The sequence below is a fragment of the Larimichthys crocea genome, chromosome XII (assembly GCF_000972845.2).
Source record: "Larimichthys crocea isolate SSNF chromosome XII, L_crocea_2.0, whole genome shotgun sequence".
In the NCBI taxonomy this organism is placed as follows: domain Eukaryota; kingdom Metazoa; phylum Chordata; class Actinopteri; family Sciaenidae; genus Larimichthys; species Larimichthys crocea.
In genome coordinates this window covers 4,134,337-4,150,314 of record NC_040022.1, presented here as the reverse complement: position 1 = coordinate 4,150,314, position 15,978 = coordinate 4,134,337, and the positions used below count along the sequence as shown (strand labels likewise).

General features: G+C 40.0%; 1 protein-coding gene across 8 annotated transcripts; it reads left to right on the top strand.

The window, feature by feature from the left end:
- Positions 1-336: 336 nt before the first annotated feature.
- copz2 (COPI coat complex subunit zeta 2) lies at positions 337-15,578 on the top strand. Of its 8 annotated transcripts, XM_027285131.1 has the most exons (12): positions 362-459; positions 1,956-2,159; positions 2,876-3,070; positions 6,505-6,573; positions 7,313-7,397; positions 8,214-8,305; positions 9,532-9,587; positions 10,462-10,539; positions 10,784-10,835; positions 11,584-11,622; positions 12,873-12,905; positions 14,455-15,578. In XM_027285131.1, the coding sequence occupies exons 3-12, from the start codon at positions 2,996-2,998 to the stop codon at positions 14,500-14,502; spliced, it is 627 nt and encodes a 208-aa protein (XP_027140932.1). In that variant the 5' UTR covers positions 362-459; positions 1,956-2,159; positions 2,876-2,995; the 3' UTR covers positions 14,503-15,578. The 8 variants fall into 8 exon arrangements, 7 of the variants coding, with proteins under 7 accessions (XP_019127010.1, XP_019127012.1, XP_027140932.1 ...); XM_019271464.2 differs by lacking the exon at positions 1,956-2,159 and having other exon boundaries at positions 398-459; XM_019271465.2 differs by lacking the exons at positions 1,956-2,159; positions 2,876-3,070 and having other exon boundaries at positions 337-459.
- The last annotated feature ends 400 nt before the right edge of the window (positions 15,579-15,978 follow it).

Sequence of the window (15,978 nt, the reverse complement as noted above, 5' to 3'; positions counted from 1 at the left end):
TCACTGCAAGGGAACATAAATTAACATGAGAAAACAGAAAACTCAGTGTGAGGGAACACAAAACACAATATGAGAAAATGCTAAACTCAATGCGAGGGTCCCAAATCCAATGTGAGTGAATACATTTACTGCACAGAACTTACATGTTATCCTCTAACATCATGAACACATCTGAATACACAATCTAAACATCTCAGGGGGGAAAAAAATGAATGAGCACAAAGACTTTTATTGTGAAAGGGCCGAAAGCTCGAGGAGGAGGAGTGTCGGGAGCGCGCTCGGCTCTTCTCCTGTAGTTCTATCCGTTTGACTGCTGCGGGAGCGGGAACGCGCGCGGGCGGCTCCGTAAAAAAAAAAAAAAAAAAGCAGCAGTGATCTCGGTGTGACAGCTCAGAGCTGTCCACGTCAACACACCGAGCGAGCACGGCGGCGGCGGCAGCGATGGACTCAGCGTCTCTGGTGAGCCTCTCCGCCGTTTCACAGGGCTCAGGAACCGGCATGATTAGGGGGGTTGGAGGAGTGTTATGCGCTCGGCAGTGAGTTTATGGAGTGTTTATTATTATTATCATTATTATTATTATTATTACCCTGCGGGACATTTGTTGCATTATGGCAGTTTCGGTGGTGGGCTGCTGGAGAGGAGGGGGTAAGGGAGGGGGGAGGCGGAGGGAGGCTTGGCTGTTCATAAATCAGAAACAGGTTGTATTTATTCTTGAATTCATCAGTGTGTGTGTGTGTGTGTGTGTGTGTGTGTGTGATCGGGCGTCATGTTATGTGAGTGTGGACGCGCAGGCCTGATCTGAGCTCAGTGTTTCAGTGCGCTTCAAAGACCCCCCCCCCCCCTTCTGTCTGTGCGTGTAAAAATAGTAAAGATAGTCTGTTACAGTTACAGTGCAACAACTTGTCCGGTGTTAACTTAACGCCTGCCTGATCCACAGCTTATCCACGGTCAGTCCGGTTGCAGAGCGCAACAGGACAGAAAAGCTTTAGGGACCTGCAGGAACCACTTGTAGATACACAATCGTGTCTGTGTCACGTATTAGAAGTAGTGTGTGTGTGTGTGTGTGTGTGTGTGTGTGTGTGTGTGTGTGTGTGTGTGTGTGTGTGTGCGTGTACGCGTGCGAGTTCGTGTGCGCGTTGAAGTCAGAGCGGCTCTGTGTGTTTAAATGTCTGCTTGTGTTGAGCATGTGTGCACAGATCGGTTGACGTGTAGAGCAGAGTAGGTGCCACGTCCACCGATCTCTCTCTCTCTCTCTCTCTCTCTCTCTCTCTCTCTCTGTCTCTCTCTCTCCTCGTGTGCCTCGCGCACCATTTATTCAGCCTCTCCCTCACTCCTTCACTCTTTAATCTTCAGCTGTTCTAATGTCTCTATCACATTCCTCTCTCTTTTTTTTCACTCTTCCTCGCGCTGGAAAACTGGAGTACATTCACTCATGTAGTGTGGGCTACATAAAGTACTTTAATACTTGTATTCAGATGGGAAATACTGTGATCTTACGTGTATTTATGTTATATGAATTACTTTGCATTATGTCACATACAAAACACATGATCAGCCTATACAGTGTGCTGCTTTGTTACAAGATAAACTGTCCAACAGTATATAAAGAAAACAAGTCATTTTACACTTTTAAAGTGCTTGTGCTTGATCTGTGTACTTTCATTATATATGGAAGTACATTACTTATACGTCCGAGATGCTACTGGTTGTCAGATTCAGAGGGAAATACTGAACTATTTACGCCACCACGTCAACTCATATTTTACACGTGATCATTTTAAAATATCAGACACGGTTATAGATTAAACTAGTCCTACCAACTAAACCAGTCACATTCTACTTTACATTAATGCATGGAGTCTGCCATGTTGAACATCCATGTTTCTACAAAACAGACAAACTAGCTGGCTACACTGGCTCTAGATATGGACTTTCATGTTTTTTTTTTCCGCAGTCACTGTAGTTCCTCCCAGGAAGGAGAGGATGAGGCGAGGGGGTTGCAGTCAGCAAATACACCACTAGATGCCACTAAATCCTACACACTGGACCTTTAAGTAAAAGATCTGAAGAAATCTGCGCCACATCAGCAAACTACAATGTTAAAATGCTATGTATATAAATGCATAATAATAGACTGATCCAATAACACATCTGTATCGTGAGTATTTTAACTTTAAAGCAACGTTGTTTAACTGAAAAAAATAGCACATTCTTCCTCTTACCAGTGAAGAGTTTATAGTTTGATTCATGCACCACTGGTCAGTTGAGTACACTCAGGGCTTACTCGGTCTGGTATGACCAGTGGCTTTTGGTGGCTTTATCTTGAACTGATTTTTGCAAACCTTATTGATTTACTGCATCAGTTTTTGTCTTTTTTGTATGATCCCATAGCTACTGTTACTCTGTATTTGCTACTTGTGGCTACAGTTCAGAAAAGTCATTTTGCTGGTAAAATGCATGTTTTTACTAATGTGCAGAGTACTGTAACACTAAAGTAAATCATTTGTGTACTTGTTCCACCACAGCTCTTTCTCATCTCTTGCTTGCTTGTCTCTTGCTTTGAACTTCTTGGTGAATGTATCTTTCTCTCGCTTTCCTTGTTCTGCTTTCCTACTCTCAGCTCTCTCTGTCTTTCTTCTTTCTCTCGCTCCTTGCCTCCCACCTCTCCTCCCTCTCTGTGTGTCTGTGTGTGTCTCTCTCTACAGGTGTCATTTTCACCAGTGTGGGAAACAATCTGTAATAGCTTTTGATCGCTTAAAAATGTTGCGTTACAAGCCAAACTCCAGCCTGGTATCGCTACACAGTGTATGAATAACACAGTAATGTGTTAAGTCAATTTGCTTTTTATCACACAACACATTTTTTGTTTTTCAGGTGTCATTTCACACCAGTATCTACTGAGTTATATTGCAGAGATGGCGTGTCATTTAATGCACGAATGTCATCAAGAAAAAACTGAGTGAGAAAGTCACTGTATGGAGGAGGTTAGGATGGATGGATGGATGGATGGATGGATGGATGGATAAAATACAAAACTTGACCCCAAGACACCGTCAACTACTAGTTAACGTACGTAATGTGACATTTTCCTAAACTCTAACCAAACTGTTTAACAACATTAATCACTTCTATTTCTATTACCATGACAACAAAGTGACTTTGTCCTGTACATTCAAAATTCATCTGTAAATCCTTGAAGTGGCGTGGTATTTGTACGCCATCCATTGAAAAGTCATGCATTTAAAAACTACTTAAAGGTCCAGTGTGTAGAATTTAGTTGCATCTAGTGGACTAATCAATGCATTGCAGTCTCCTCAAATCACCCTCATCTTCCTACTACGAAGGAGAAACAAGGACCCTGGTCAAGGACCCTGTTTAGAGTCATTATTTAGTTTGTCTGCTCCAGGCTACTGTAGAAACAGGTTCAGTATCCCACTGTAGATATAAAAGGATCATTTTTAAGTGGAAAAACATTAAAAGTTACCTTTACCTCCAACCTTAGTGAATACCTTTAAGGCCTTTTTCATGCTTAACTAAGTGACTTTACTTTAACTGTTTTGTAGTGTTTTTTGTCACTTTGTTAAACACATCAGGATCTTAAAATAGTGCCGTTAGCTAGCCTAGCTGTCTAGTAAAATGAAAAAAAGCAGCATCAAAGTTTATGAGGAGGGCAGTCAGCCAGAGCGACCTAGTCTTGTGATACTAGATGATTGTAGATCTCAACACCTACTGACTGTGTGGGGATTTCTAAATGCAGAGCAGCTGCATGAAAAGGTGGCAAGAACTGCTGCTGTAAGATGATCACTAAGGTTGGAGGTGACAGTGACGTTACTTAGAGTTGAAAGGAATTACAGATGTGCAGTTTGTAAAATGGATATATGTCACACTACATTGTGCAAATAGAGAATGATGTGGATGAAGAATAAAAATCATGTAAACAAGAACAAATATCAACAAAGCGTTACATCAGACATGACCTGCAGCTGGTCGTCATGAGGAAGCCATAAATCCAAAAGCAAGATAACTAAAAATGAAACCAGCACAATCGTTTATATATTTAATCCTCTTATCACTTCTTGTGCTCAGTTTAATGAGCAATATGTGTATCTACTCATCTTCTACATCAAGTCTAAAGAAAAGAATAAAGCCCCTAATTCATAAATCAAAAATATTACTTGCATTGATAGAAAAAAGATAACAAAAGCAAATAATCATCAAATCTGATTGGATTTGCTCCAAATCCAGAAAATTGGCGGTCATCTGATACAAAGTATTACATTAATTTGCAATTAAAAAAGCTGTCGCTAGCAGCTGGTTACCTTAGCTTAGGTTAGCTTAGCTTAGCTTAGCTTAGCTTAGCACAAAGACTAAAAACAGTTAGCACGGCTCTTACCAAAATTCACCTAACAAAACTTTTAAAGCGCACCAACAGTATTAATATGTTCAAAAACTAAAGTGTAAAAATTACATTTCAGTGTTTGCATACTGCTAGCTGGTTTCCTGCTGTTTGCTAAACGCTAACCAGCTGCTGGCTCCAGCTATCTCTTGGAAAGAAAACAAATTGGCATATTTTACAAAATGTAAAATATCTTGCTCCATTCCCTCTGGAAGAATAATACCTCTTCCTGTTTCGTGCCATACATCTTTTGTTGTATTTCTAGTTGAATCTGAAATTTAGTTTTAAAGACATCACAAAGCTCGCTGTAAGGTTTAAGGTTTTCTGTAAGGTTTTCCTCTAGTATATAAATAAGAGTAACTGTTAGTGATCTGGTTCGGTTTAGCAAAGCAGATGGAAGCAAAAAAATTAATAAATGTACATCTGCAAGTCTTTTTCTGCTTCATGAAAAATGCTTTTATGGTCATTGTTAGAAAAACTGATGAAGGTCTCAGTTACCGCCAGTTATTCTTTATTATAGCATCAGCTGAACGACTAGCCAGTCCTGTCAGTACATTGTCTTCATAATGTTGTAAAAAGCAAAAAGCAAATCAAAATTGCAGTTGAGACAACTGCCAAGACCAAATTGCAAGAAGCCTTGCTGTTGTTTTTAGCGATCTGTCTCCAGACATCTAAATTGGTCTTCTGGTTTTGTCTGAATCCATGACCTACTTATAAACATGCACACCAGAGAAAACCATTATATTTAAACCAAACAGCCAATTTTTACATTAAGCTGTCATGTTGATTTGAAGTGACTTTCAGTGAGTCAAGCAAGCTTTCTGCTGACATTTAGACTCAGGCTGTTGTTGGAATAAATAACAGTCAGTTCCTGATCATTTAATCTTGCAGAGAACACAGACAAGCCCTTCTAATTTCCTCACTTATTCACAATCATCTGATGTTAACAACACGCTGTCACATTTAGATATATATTATCTATCAAGCAAGTTTTAAGCATAAGTAAATCATTTTAGTGATATGGTGTGTTCATTATCATCTATCATGTTTTTTCAAGAGCTTCTCCCCTGAGGATAGGGCAGGACCCATATCAGCAGCCGGTTGCACCAGCTGAAAGTTTATACTTGGTTTAGTTTAGCCTCCAGTAAGTTTATGAAGTGGAGATCTTTTAAACAGGTTGCACTGCTAGTTGTACTTGTTGCGCCGACTGACTAAACCAACAAACCATTTAGAGTGAAAAGTAATAGAGGTTATAATACGGTCGATATATCTGAATCAAATGCATGATAATGTAAACTGTTATTGTAGAGGAGTTAAAGGTATTGTAGCTGCTTACAACCCTGTCGCCTCACCCTCTCTTTCCTAGTGTGAAGGAGAAACTATGGTGGCTGCAAAACTCATAAAGAACGTGATAGACCCTGTCTTAAGCCAGTGTTTAGTTTGAGGACAGTTTGTCTGTTCTGGGCGTCTGTAGAAACATGGCAGACTCCGTGGATGAGGACCTACCGCATCTGTTGATACATCACAAACAATACTGTTTTGTGAACTCAACCCTTCAAGTTGAGTCAATATTAGACCAGTACTTTTTATGGAACAAAGGATGGTCAATCCAAATACATCTTCCTTCTCCCAATACAGGACACAGGATGTTGTAAGTTCCTGGTCTAAGTTCTGTGATACACTCTGACTGTGAATCTATGCTAGTCAGTGCATAACAGAACTTTGTCCCGGGTCTGAAAACCCTTCAATGGATGGATGGATGGATAGATGAGTGATGTGTTGACAATGTATTTGGTCATTTCCACACCTGGAAAACAAAGTGCACAACAACCCTGGATAAATGACCACAATGGAACTGAAAGAATACAGGCTGGGGTTGAACGTAGAGTGGTTCGACTGGATGAGTGGACCAGAGTCGACGTAAAGCAGGGTGTTCCTGGAACAGCAGGTTTTATCTGGACAATAAAGCTTGACAACACGCTGGTCATGAGAATGCTTTTGATTGTAGGTGTGGTATTATAAAGACCTCTCCCTGTCCTAGATATTTCTCTTAGGTGACTCAGCAAAACTAAAATATTTAAGATCTTCTTTCTGTGTATTGTTGCAGGAACCTTCCCTCTATACAGTGAAAGCTGTTTTCATACTTGACAATGATGGCAACAGACTTCTGTCCAAGGTAAGGTTTAAAGGACCATACCTGTAATTTTACATTTAGCCCAGCCAGTAGCAGCCAGTTAGCTTAGCTTAGCATTGCACTCCTATAAACACTGTTGTACTCTTGATGTTTTCTAAAAGGACCAAAATGAGCAGAACTACTTTATGTTTTCTTTAATTTATGGGTTCTATTTCCTTGTCAAAACCTAGTGCCTACATTAGCCATAATGCAACTTAATGGATGACAGTTTGTTAGATATTTTGATTGTGTTATGCTAGTATGTGAGCTGCAGAGGTCTGGTCCGTTAACTTATTTCTAACCGCTCGCCAACATACTTTGTCAAATTTGTAACCTACTTACAGTAGTACTATAAAACACCTGTACACACACTTTAAATTACTAATAGTAACTCTGAATTACATGCTGTGTGGGTTCCGGTAAATCCCTTGTGTTTGTGAAGGCAATTTGAATCCAGCACAGAAATGGCAGACTCCGCCACAAACAGTAAAAAATACTGCCTTGAGAGCTCATTTCAGAAAGAGAATACATTGAATACATATTGCTGATCAAATTTTGGCCATAAAAAGTAACAAAAAACAGGTAAGATTTCATGTAAATTGTAAGCATTACAACTTTAATGGACCAAGATGTCTACGCATACCATTCTTACACGTTTAGTTGGAATAACCCCAAAGGAAATGAAACCCTTATCCCAGCAGTGTTAGTATCATACTTCATGTAATGTATGTGTCTGTTTCAGTACTATGACCGGGAGCTTTACCCCTCCATGAAGGACCAGAAGAACTTTGAGAAGAACGTCTTCAACAAGACGCACAAAGCAGACAGTAGGTTGTTTCTGATCTCGTGCGTGCCCTCCCTAGATATTGTACTGAAAACTCACATACGTCTCCAGTGTCATCTGTTATACATTCCACCATCTCGTAGCCCAACACGTGTACATGATACTAGCCTAAAGCGTTTAACATGAGCCTGGTTTCTGCTGCAGAGCCCCAACATGCTCGTACTGTACTACAATGTGAACTTTGAAATCTGGTAAATGGTGGCTTTAGGATTTTCTACTAACTTATAAAAACATAATTATTATTGGCATATTCAAGAGTTTTCTGCAGAATAAATTAGATATTTCATGTGAAGTAGGATTCAAAGTTTCACACGGCTGACACCTGAGTCTCTGCTCCTGTTCTCCTTTTCATCCACCCAGTATATTCCTCCTTTTGTTCTAAACTCCTCCTTCATTCCTCCTTTTCTCCTCTTCTTTCTTCTCTTTCTTCTCCCATGTCATGCTATATCCCCTCTCCTCCCACCACATCCCCCCTTTTGTCCCACTCTTCCCTTCCTTAAAGCATCCCCTTCACTCCCTCTGTTCCTCTCACCCTTCCTTGTCTCCTTCCCTCCCTACCTCCTTCCTCATTGTACAGCTTTCTTTCTATCTTATTTTCTCTCATCTCCTTCATCCCTCTCTATCAAGTTCTATTAGTCTTTTTTTCACCTCACCTTTCTTCATCCTTGCCTGTCACTGTTGCTTCCTCATCTTCTGTAACTGTTCTATTCCGTCTTTGTTAATATATTTTTTTGATTTATGATTTATACGACCCTCTTTTTATCCCTAACCCATCCCTCTCTCCTCCTGCTCTCCGTAGATGAGATTGCTTTCCTCGAGGGGATGACCATTGTCTACAAGAGCAGTATAGATCTCTTCTTCTACGTGGTGGGAAGTTCTCAGGAGAATGAGGTAGGGCAAATTTAGGTTTCTCTGGAAGCTCACATGTCTGAACAAATGTTACTCAAACTGAACAGCAGTGTTTCTGTTGGTGAATATTCTCTGCTACAATTTTTAAATAAAACATGAACTGTGCATAACTTTCCTCCTGTTAAGGTCCAAATTAAGGGGTACGTATAAGAGTAGATTGAATGACATCACTGATTCAATACAGGAACCCATTAAAACCCAACAAATGTGCTAAAATCCTTTAATTTGCTAATTAATTTATGCCAAATATAGGCTATAAATAACATGGATATTGAATAAAGATCCCTTTTTAACATTATATTGCACCTTAAAATATTTCAAACCTCTAATGAAGCCAACCTTAATAACACCATAAAATGATAATTAATGTTGAGTATTTTGAAGTATTTTAAATAAATTAAGGTGGAAGTCTTGTACCCCTTAAAAATTAACTTAACTTGCGAATTTAATGTTTTTGAAATTGAGGTTTACAACAGATCAAGTTCATTTTCAGGAGTAAGCAAATGATTAATTATGGACTGTTGGTCTGGAGAAATCCAAGCTTAAAGGTTGGTCAGAAAACTAATTAACAAATGACTAGGAGCTTGTTTTACCTGTACAGGTGGGAGCTGGCATTTATAAATTATTAGGATCTTGGAGTTTATTTCAGTCCTGTGCAGAGATGTTTCCCTTCTGTGAGCCTGAAGGGATTGAGTTCTTACTACATGAGATTAGGGGGATTGAAAACGTTCCTTTAAGTAGCCTGACAGTGATGCTAAATATAGCTAAAAGAGAAGAGTGGTGGGGCTTTGCTAGACTTGGTGCAAAAACACTATTTAGCTTCACCTGTCAAAAAATTCTTAAAGGCAGCAAAAAAGCTCTGATAAAGCCTTAGTGTCACTACCTGCACAGCAACAAACAGCAGACAGTCACTAGCTGGTGAACATGGTGTGGCATTTAGCAGCTAAAGAGACAGATATTTATCTCAAGAGTTGGTGGTAAGCTAAAAGGACGGTGAATAATGGACTTCAGTTCTTCAGGTGGACACAAACATGACTCTAAGTGAATGCTAGTGTTGCTCTGTGTCTGCAGGATGTGTCAACAGGCCATAGTTTTCTAACACATATCACATTTTTGTAACTTGTTCTTGAAATTTGCACCCACATGGCCACAAAAACCGATGAATGCACCTTTAAATTTAATAATTACTTTTCTTTTTCTCTCTCCAGCTGATGCTGATGTCAGTACTGAACTGCCTGTTTGAGTCCCTCAGTCAGATCCTCAGGTACGTGAATAAGTTAACTGATACATTTATGATATTTTATATGTAACCCCCCCCCCAAAAAAACAGTGTTTCAAAAGAACAATGCTCATGATATCTAACAGCTTAAGCGACGGTGACATTTTAAACAGACCTTTCTCTGTGAACACGCACAAACGTGATTAAAGAGTTCCAGTGCATGTAACCTCAGCACCATCAGTGCTAATCTCCACACTAACACTGCCATCAGTCCACCAGAGCCTCTCGGCCAGATAATGAGTCTCCTTGTTGAATTAGATGTCCAATTGAACAGCAGTGTGTACTGTCTACCTGAAAGTCAATCGTGATTTAATTAGAGAAATGATATTTGACAAACAAGGCGGCTGAATGACGACACAGTGATGCCTAGATATGGATTCAACATTTTAGAGATTAGTTTTCACCGTCTATGTGTGTGTGTGTGTGTGTGTGTGTGTGTGTGTGTGTGTGTGTGTGTGTGTGTTGCACACCAAGATCCCTCACTGTTGACTGCAACATTATCAGCCAAACAGTGGCTGATGTTGTTGCTATGGGAACCGATGCAGTAGTAATGCAGAGTGTGAGCGACAGAGGCATGGAGAGTTTATATTATTATACAGTATGAGAGATTATAGGCTATGTTGCACGGTGCAATATGTAAATGTCCTGAATGTAGTATTGGAGTGTAAGTAGCTAGCTTTTCCTCTTCTGCATCAAGTCCTTATGGTAAGCCAAGCGAAACATTTCTGACTCCAACATTGAAAATAACTGCACCTAAAATGTCAAACTGTTCCTATATTTTGGGAGAATAGTCCAAATGTTTGATATTCAGAGTGTTATGGACTGGATGTGGCTGATTGTTGTTGTTTTTTTTCTGCAGGAAAAATGTGGAGCGTAGGTGTTTGCTGGACAACATGGAAGGAGTGTTCCTGGTCGTGGACGAAATCATTGACGGAGGGTAAGAGAGAAATAACAGCTGATTAGAGTTTGAGCACACACACACAGTACCTGCACGTTTATCCATCCATCAAATCACTGCACAAACACATTAATGTATTATCTTACATGTGAGTTAACTTACAATTATCCTTAATGCCGTTATTCATTATTTAAATCACTGTTCAGTCTATAAAATGTCATTAAATGTCAGTCCCGCTCGTGCTGTACTCGGCCCCTGATTGGTTCCTTTATCGTGTTGCCAGGGTTATTCTGGAGAGTGACCCTCAGCAGGTCCTACAGAAGGTCAACTACAGGGTAAGATGACTGTCAATCATTCCCAACTACCAATCATATCAAAGTATTTATTGATTTGAATCACTGTAAGAATCAAATGAGCAGCTGTTCAGAATGACAACATAAAGACTCTCACTGGCTTCCTGCCTCCTCTTACCTGCTTTACCTTTCTTTCTCCCCCTCTCCCTGTCTCTCTTCTTCCAATTGGTGTCAGCTAATGTCAGAGCAGGCCTATGGCTTCGTTCTGTTTGATTACATCACCGGTAACCTAGAGGGACAAACAGACAGGAGCCAGCTGCTGTAGACAGACAGACACACAGACAGACAGGCAGACAGAGGGTGAGGGCGATGAGGAGGAGATGAGGAGAAAGATGGAGAGAGAATGAATGAATGCGAGTGAGATAGAGACAGATGAAGTAAAAACATGGTGAGAGAGCATGCTGACTAACACTTTTCTGTCATTTGAAACATAACTGAGTGTTTTTGCTTCATCCTCCGGGGAACACAACTGTCCATGTAGAATATCTGTCCATGCATTCTCTCCGTTAGCACGGCCATAAATTCTAATAAGAGCTGTGATTGGCTGAGCTGTGCTTTAAATGTCACTGACCCGCAGTATGTAATGGTGTTTTCTACAGATCTAATGCAGTGCTCCGTCTTTGTATTGTGTGTGTGCGTGTGTGTGTGTATGTGTGTGTGTGTGTGTGTTTTGCATGAGCTTTGCATTTTCCCCTCGTACACACATTGACGCTGTCATTTTGTTTTGCAGGCGGATGAAAACCCATTATCTGAACAAAGCGTGGCCCAGGTAACACACAGAGAGACACACACACACACACACACACACACACACACACACACGTAAATGATACTGACAGACTTGTAAACACATGCATATGAGTTGAGTCCAAAGCACTCGTAGATACATGCAGATGCAAACACACATATTGTAGATACATAATACTTTATGCACTTTATGTTTCCCTGCAACAATGCATGCTGGGGGAAATTTTGTCTTTAACTTATTGTTTAGGCACAAAAAAAAACACATCTGTGGTCTGAGGTCTCCTTGCGCACACTTTTTAGCAAATATTTCACCAATTTTACAAAATAATAACAACGTTGCGAGAGCTGAAGGAGAACAAATGCAGTGTGACAAATATTAACCACTAACTCTGTCTGTGCTTCAGATCAGATCTTTGAACCACTATAAAAGTTGTAGAACAGGATTGATTGCACTCTCGTGTCTGTACATTAAATATGAAGCTACGGAAAGCCACTGGTTAGCAGAATCCACATACCAGTAGTGAGCTAAGCTAACTCCAGCTTCATATTTACTGTACAGATATGAGAGTGCTATCAGTCTCTCATTCAGTCTCAGAACCAATCAACTGAAGCTGATTTAGCCTTTGGGGCCAACACTCAGTGTCCAACAGCAGATATCCAGGACTTCATACAACAGAATGATGAGACACATTTCTGCTAATCTCTATAAACAGATCTCTCCATATGAATGCAGATGACTTCATAAACAGCTGATGAGAAGCTAAACTATTGTCTGATGAAAAAGCGGGAATGCAACAGTGCTTGTACTGCCTTGGGTCAAAGGATCATCAAAACTTAGCTCACACATACCTGCAGATACAGTTACTTATACACATGCACAGACACACAATGCTGGCTGCACACACTGCATGTATCACCTAGTTTCTGTACTGTTATTAGCACGTGAATCTTACAGCTGCTTCTCTCTGATAGCAGTTTCACATCTGTCTGCAAATTCACCACGGGCTGCATGCTAAGCTTATGTATCAGCACCGGGCAGCACTAACAGGCTCAACTGTGAATGAATGGATTGATGGATAAATAAACGGATAAAGCGGATCAACACCCTCTAAGTAGTGGACAGACGTGGAACTGCTGATCAGAGAGCTCCTCTCTATCACTAAAGCAGAAGTGTTTTTCTGATATGATGTGCATGGGCATGTCTCTGTGCTTGTAGTAGAGTGTCTTGTGTGTTTGCACTCATGCTCAAAGCTTTTCTTTAACCCCTGACAGCACATAACAAAGAAACTGGCTCTCACCACTAACGTAAGTCTCTACCAACTTCACAACTGCACTGCTAAGCTGATTCTTCTGTGAGCGCTGCACACCACATACTGTGATAATACTGCACCATAACATTATAAAGTCAATACTGGGCCGCACGCTGGCTGACAAAATTTTTTAAAGGTCAGAGAAATTCATTTGTAGCTGGATTTCTTCCCCCACAGGGATTCTGAAGTCTATTGTAACATATTGTATGTCATAATGCTACAGTCTGTGGTGCGTATATGCGAGTTTCTGCCTCTAGGCAGGTAGATACTCTATATGGTAACATATACCTCCCTAAAAATAGCCAGAGATGCGTATCATTGTACACCTTCCCGAGCAAGGCTGCAGTCCAATCATGTTACAGTCTTTTATGTAATCTTTACTGAGCACAAGAGTCTTTTGTTCTCAGAGCTTTGTCTTTAAGGCAGTGCCTTCTCCTGGGCGACCCAAGTACCCTTGAAAAATGTCACATAGCCCAGATAGAAGCGCTGTCCTAAAGACAAACTCAGGGGAAGAGCTGTCCCTTTGCTTGCTGTCACTCACGTAACATGTGATTTTTATACAGGGTTGTAAAATGGATGAGTAGTGTTCAGCGAGCTACAAATATCAAACATGCAGAACGAGGAGCGTTATTACACCTTGTCAACAATGTCACACTGACAAATGTTAAGAGCTAGAGGGAGACATCATGTGAGACGGACAAAGTGCTACTGTCACACCAGTTCAAAGGGTTTGTTGATCAGAGGTGGAGTTAGTATTTGGATCTTTGTCAAGTTAAAATGCTCCGATACAAGTTAAGCCCTGCAGAACTGAAAATGCCACAGCAGAGTGTTATACTACTATCTGATTCGATTATTACAACATACAATAATAATATTAATGTTTAGGTAAAGTACTGCATTTTGTGGCAAACAGCATGTGTACACACATCTTTATGCAAGACTGCATTTCCCAGGATCCCACACCGCAGTGAACGTTACCTGAGCTCCGTTTGCCCCCTGCTGTTAAAATGAGTAATAACACCCTCAGTGCTGAAATGAAGTGTTGATTGAAGATGACACAAACTGTGGAAAGTTGATGACAAACAAACCAAGAGAAACTCGAGAGTCTTCTTCATGGAGGGACAGCTTTTCCTCATAGGGGTAGCAATGGTCTTCAGATGGTCTCCAGACAGTGATCAAATGTTTTTGAGAAATCACCATTTTCATCATTTCAGCAGCTCAGCAGTCTAATCATGTGCTCAGTCTGACATCTGGGGGTAACCCTTGGTACTGCAACACTGTACAAGCTCGTGAAACATTTGAACAGAAACTACAGTGACTGCAAGCATTTATATTTATAATTTAAAAAAAAATGATAATGAGACGGTACAAACTGACTGGTTGCACGGTACATGAAGTCATAATGATGGCCTGTCCTGTTACTACAGAACACTTAAAGAGTTGTATGTAATGTAAGAAGTGCCATGCATTCATAACTCCATAGTTTTGACTTATCCTTGATCTGACGTTATTACATCATATTTTTCTCTCTTTGTGTCCTGCAGGTTCTGCAGTCGGCCAAGGAGCAGATCAAATGGTCCATACTGAAATGACTCGGACCAGTTTAGGAGAGAAAGAGACACACACAGAGAGAGAGAGAAAGGTTTCTAGTCCCAAAGCTATGTTTTTTATAGTAACAGACTAAAGGGAAGGTGGCCACAGGCCTGTGGGCCGACAGGCTGCTTTATTTTAGCAATTAACCAGCCAGTAATAGGATTTAGTTTCTATGCGCGACGGCATTTTGTTACATTGTGTGTGCAACGTGGAATTAATTTATTTGGTTTGAGAGTGAAGGTAGTCCACACTCATGTAGAGATATCATTGAACCGGCTGAGTGAAAAGAGAAAATGAAAGAAGGTAGTAGTCCTGTGTGAAAGAACTAATCTGAACTAAATACAGGAAGCTCGATCAGCGATCTGTTACTTTTCTTTTGGTGGAGCAGGATCCTCCACTCTCATTTGCTCAAAAGTAGGATCTATTTGTTGTTTTGCTAATCATTGATATGCAATTTTAAAAGTTTGTTAAATGAAGATCTTTTTTCCCCAAAATGTTACAAAAGATTTTTGGAAAATCTGTTTTTGAAGGGTATGTTACTTTCTGTGTTAGTATGTGTTTGTTTATTTTACCCAAACATTCACTCAATTCATTCAATCTACAAAATGAGAACAGACAAACACTGCAGCAGATATCTGCAGATTCAAGCTAAAAAGCTGAATATTACATAATATTTGAACCATGTCATTTGACCAGGCTGGTGTTAGCATCATTTGTGCACTGAATGGCTCCGTTTGATAAAGTTTGTGTTTTGTAAAACTAAACAAATGTTAGCACTGTGTGTTGGAGGGTTCCACTCTATGTTCTTTCAAATGCTCATATCTGCACATGTAATTCATCTTTAGAATCAAAGGGACCGTAAACTATATGAGTCATTATTTTGACGGCACGGTTATAAAGAGTAACAATATTTTCTGAGAGTTATATTAAATATTTTCTTAGTTGAAAAGATGAAAAAAGCCAAAGACAGACGAATTATTTTGTTTACATTTGGATGTTGTTGAAACAAACTGCCATTTTGTCTGATATCGGGCATTTCTCTGTCCATAGACTGATAATAAAACTGTATATTTGATCCAAAGTGTCTTAATTATTTTTTTCTTAGTATTATTATTCTTTAGTTTTTAATTTTATCCTCAAAAACTTTTTGTTTTATCATTTTATTCCGAGTAATAACGTCAGTGTGGTTCATTTGTCCTCTGGGCGTCTCTTATCCAATGAGGATTCAGGTCTTCGACCCATATTAATATTAATGAGCTCCATAATGAAAACCCAGAGCCGTGGGTGTGGTCAGGGATGTTATTGGTTGAAATCAAGCGACGTCAGACAACACGTGCCCGTGCACCCTCAGCCAATGTTCGTTCTGGGTTTTATTTCTGAACCTGTGATTGGTTGACTGCGTCATCCTCCTACAGCTGATCCAGAAACACCCACAAGCCAGAAACATGAAGTCACATTAACAATGGTAAATAACT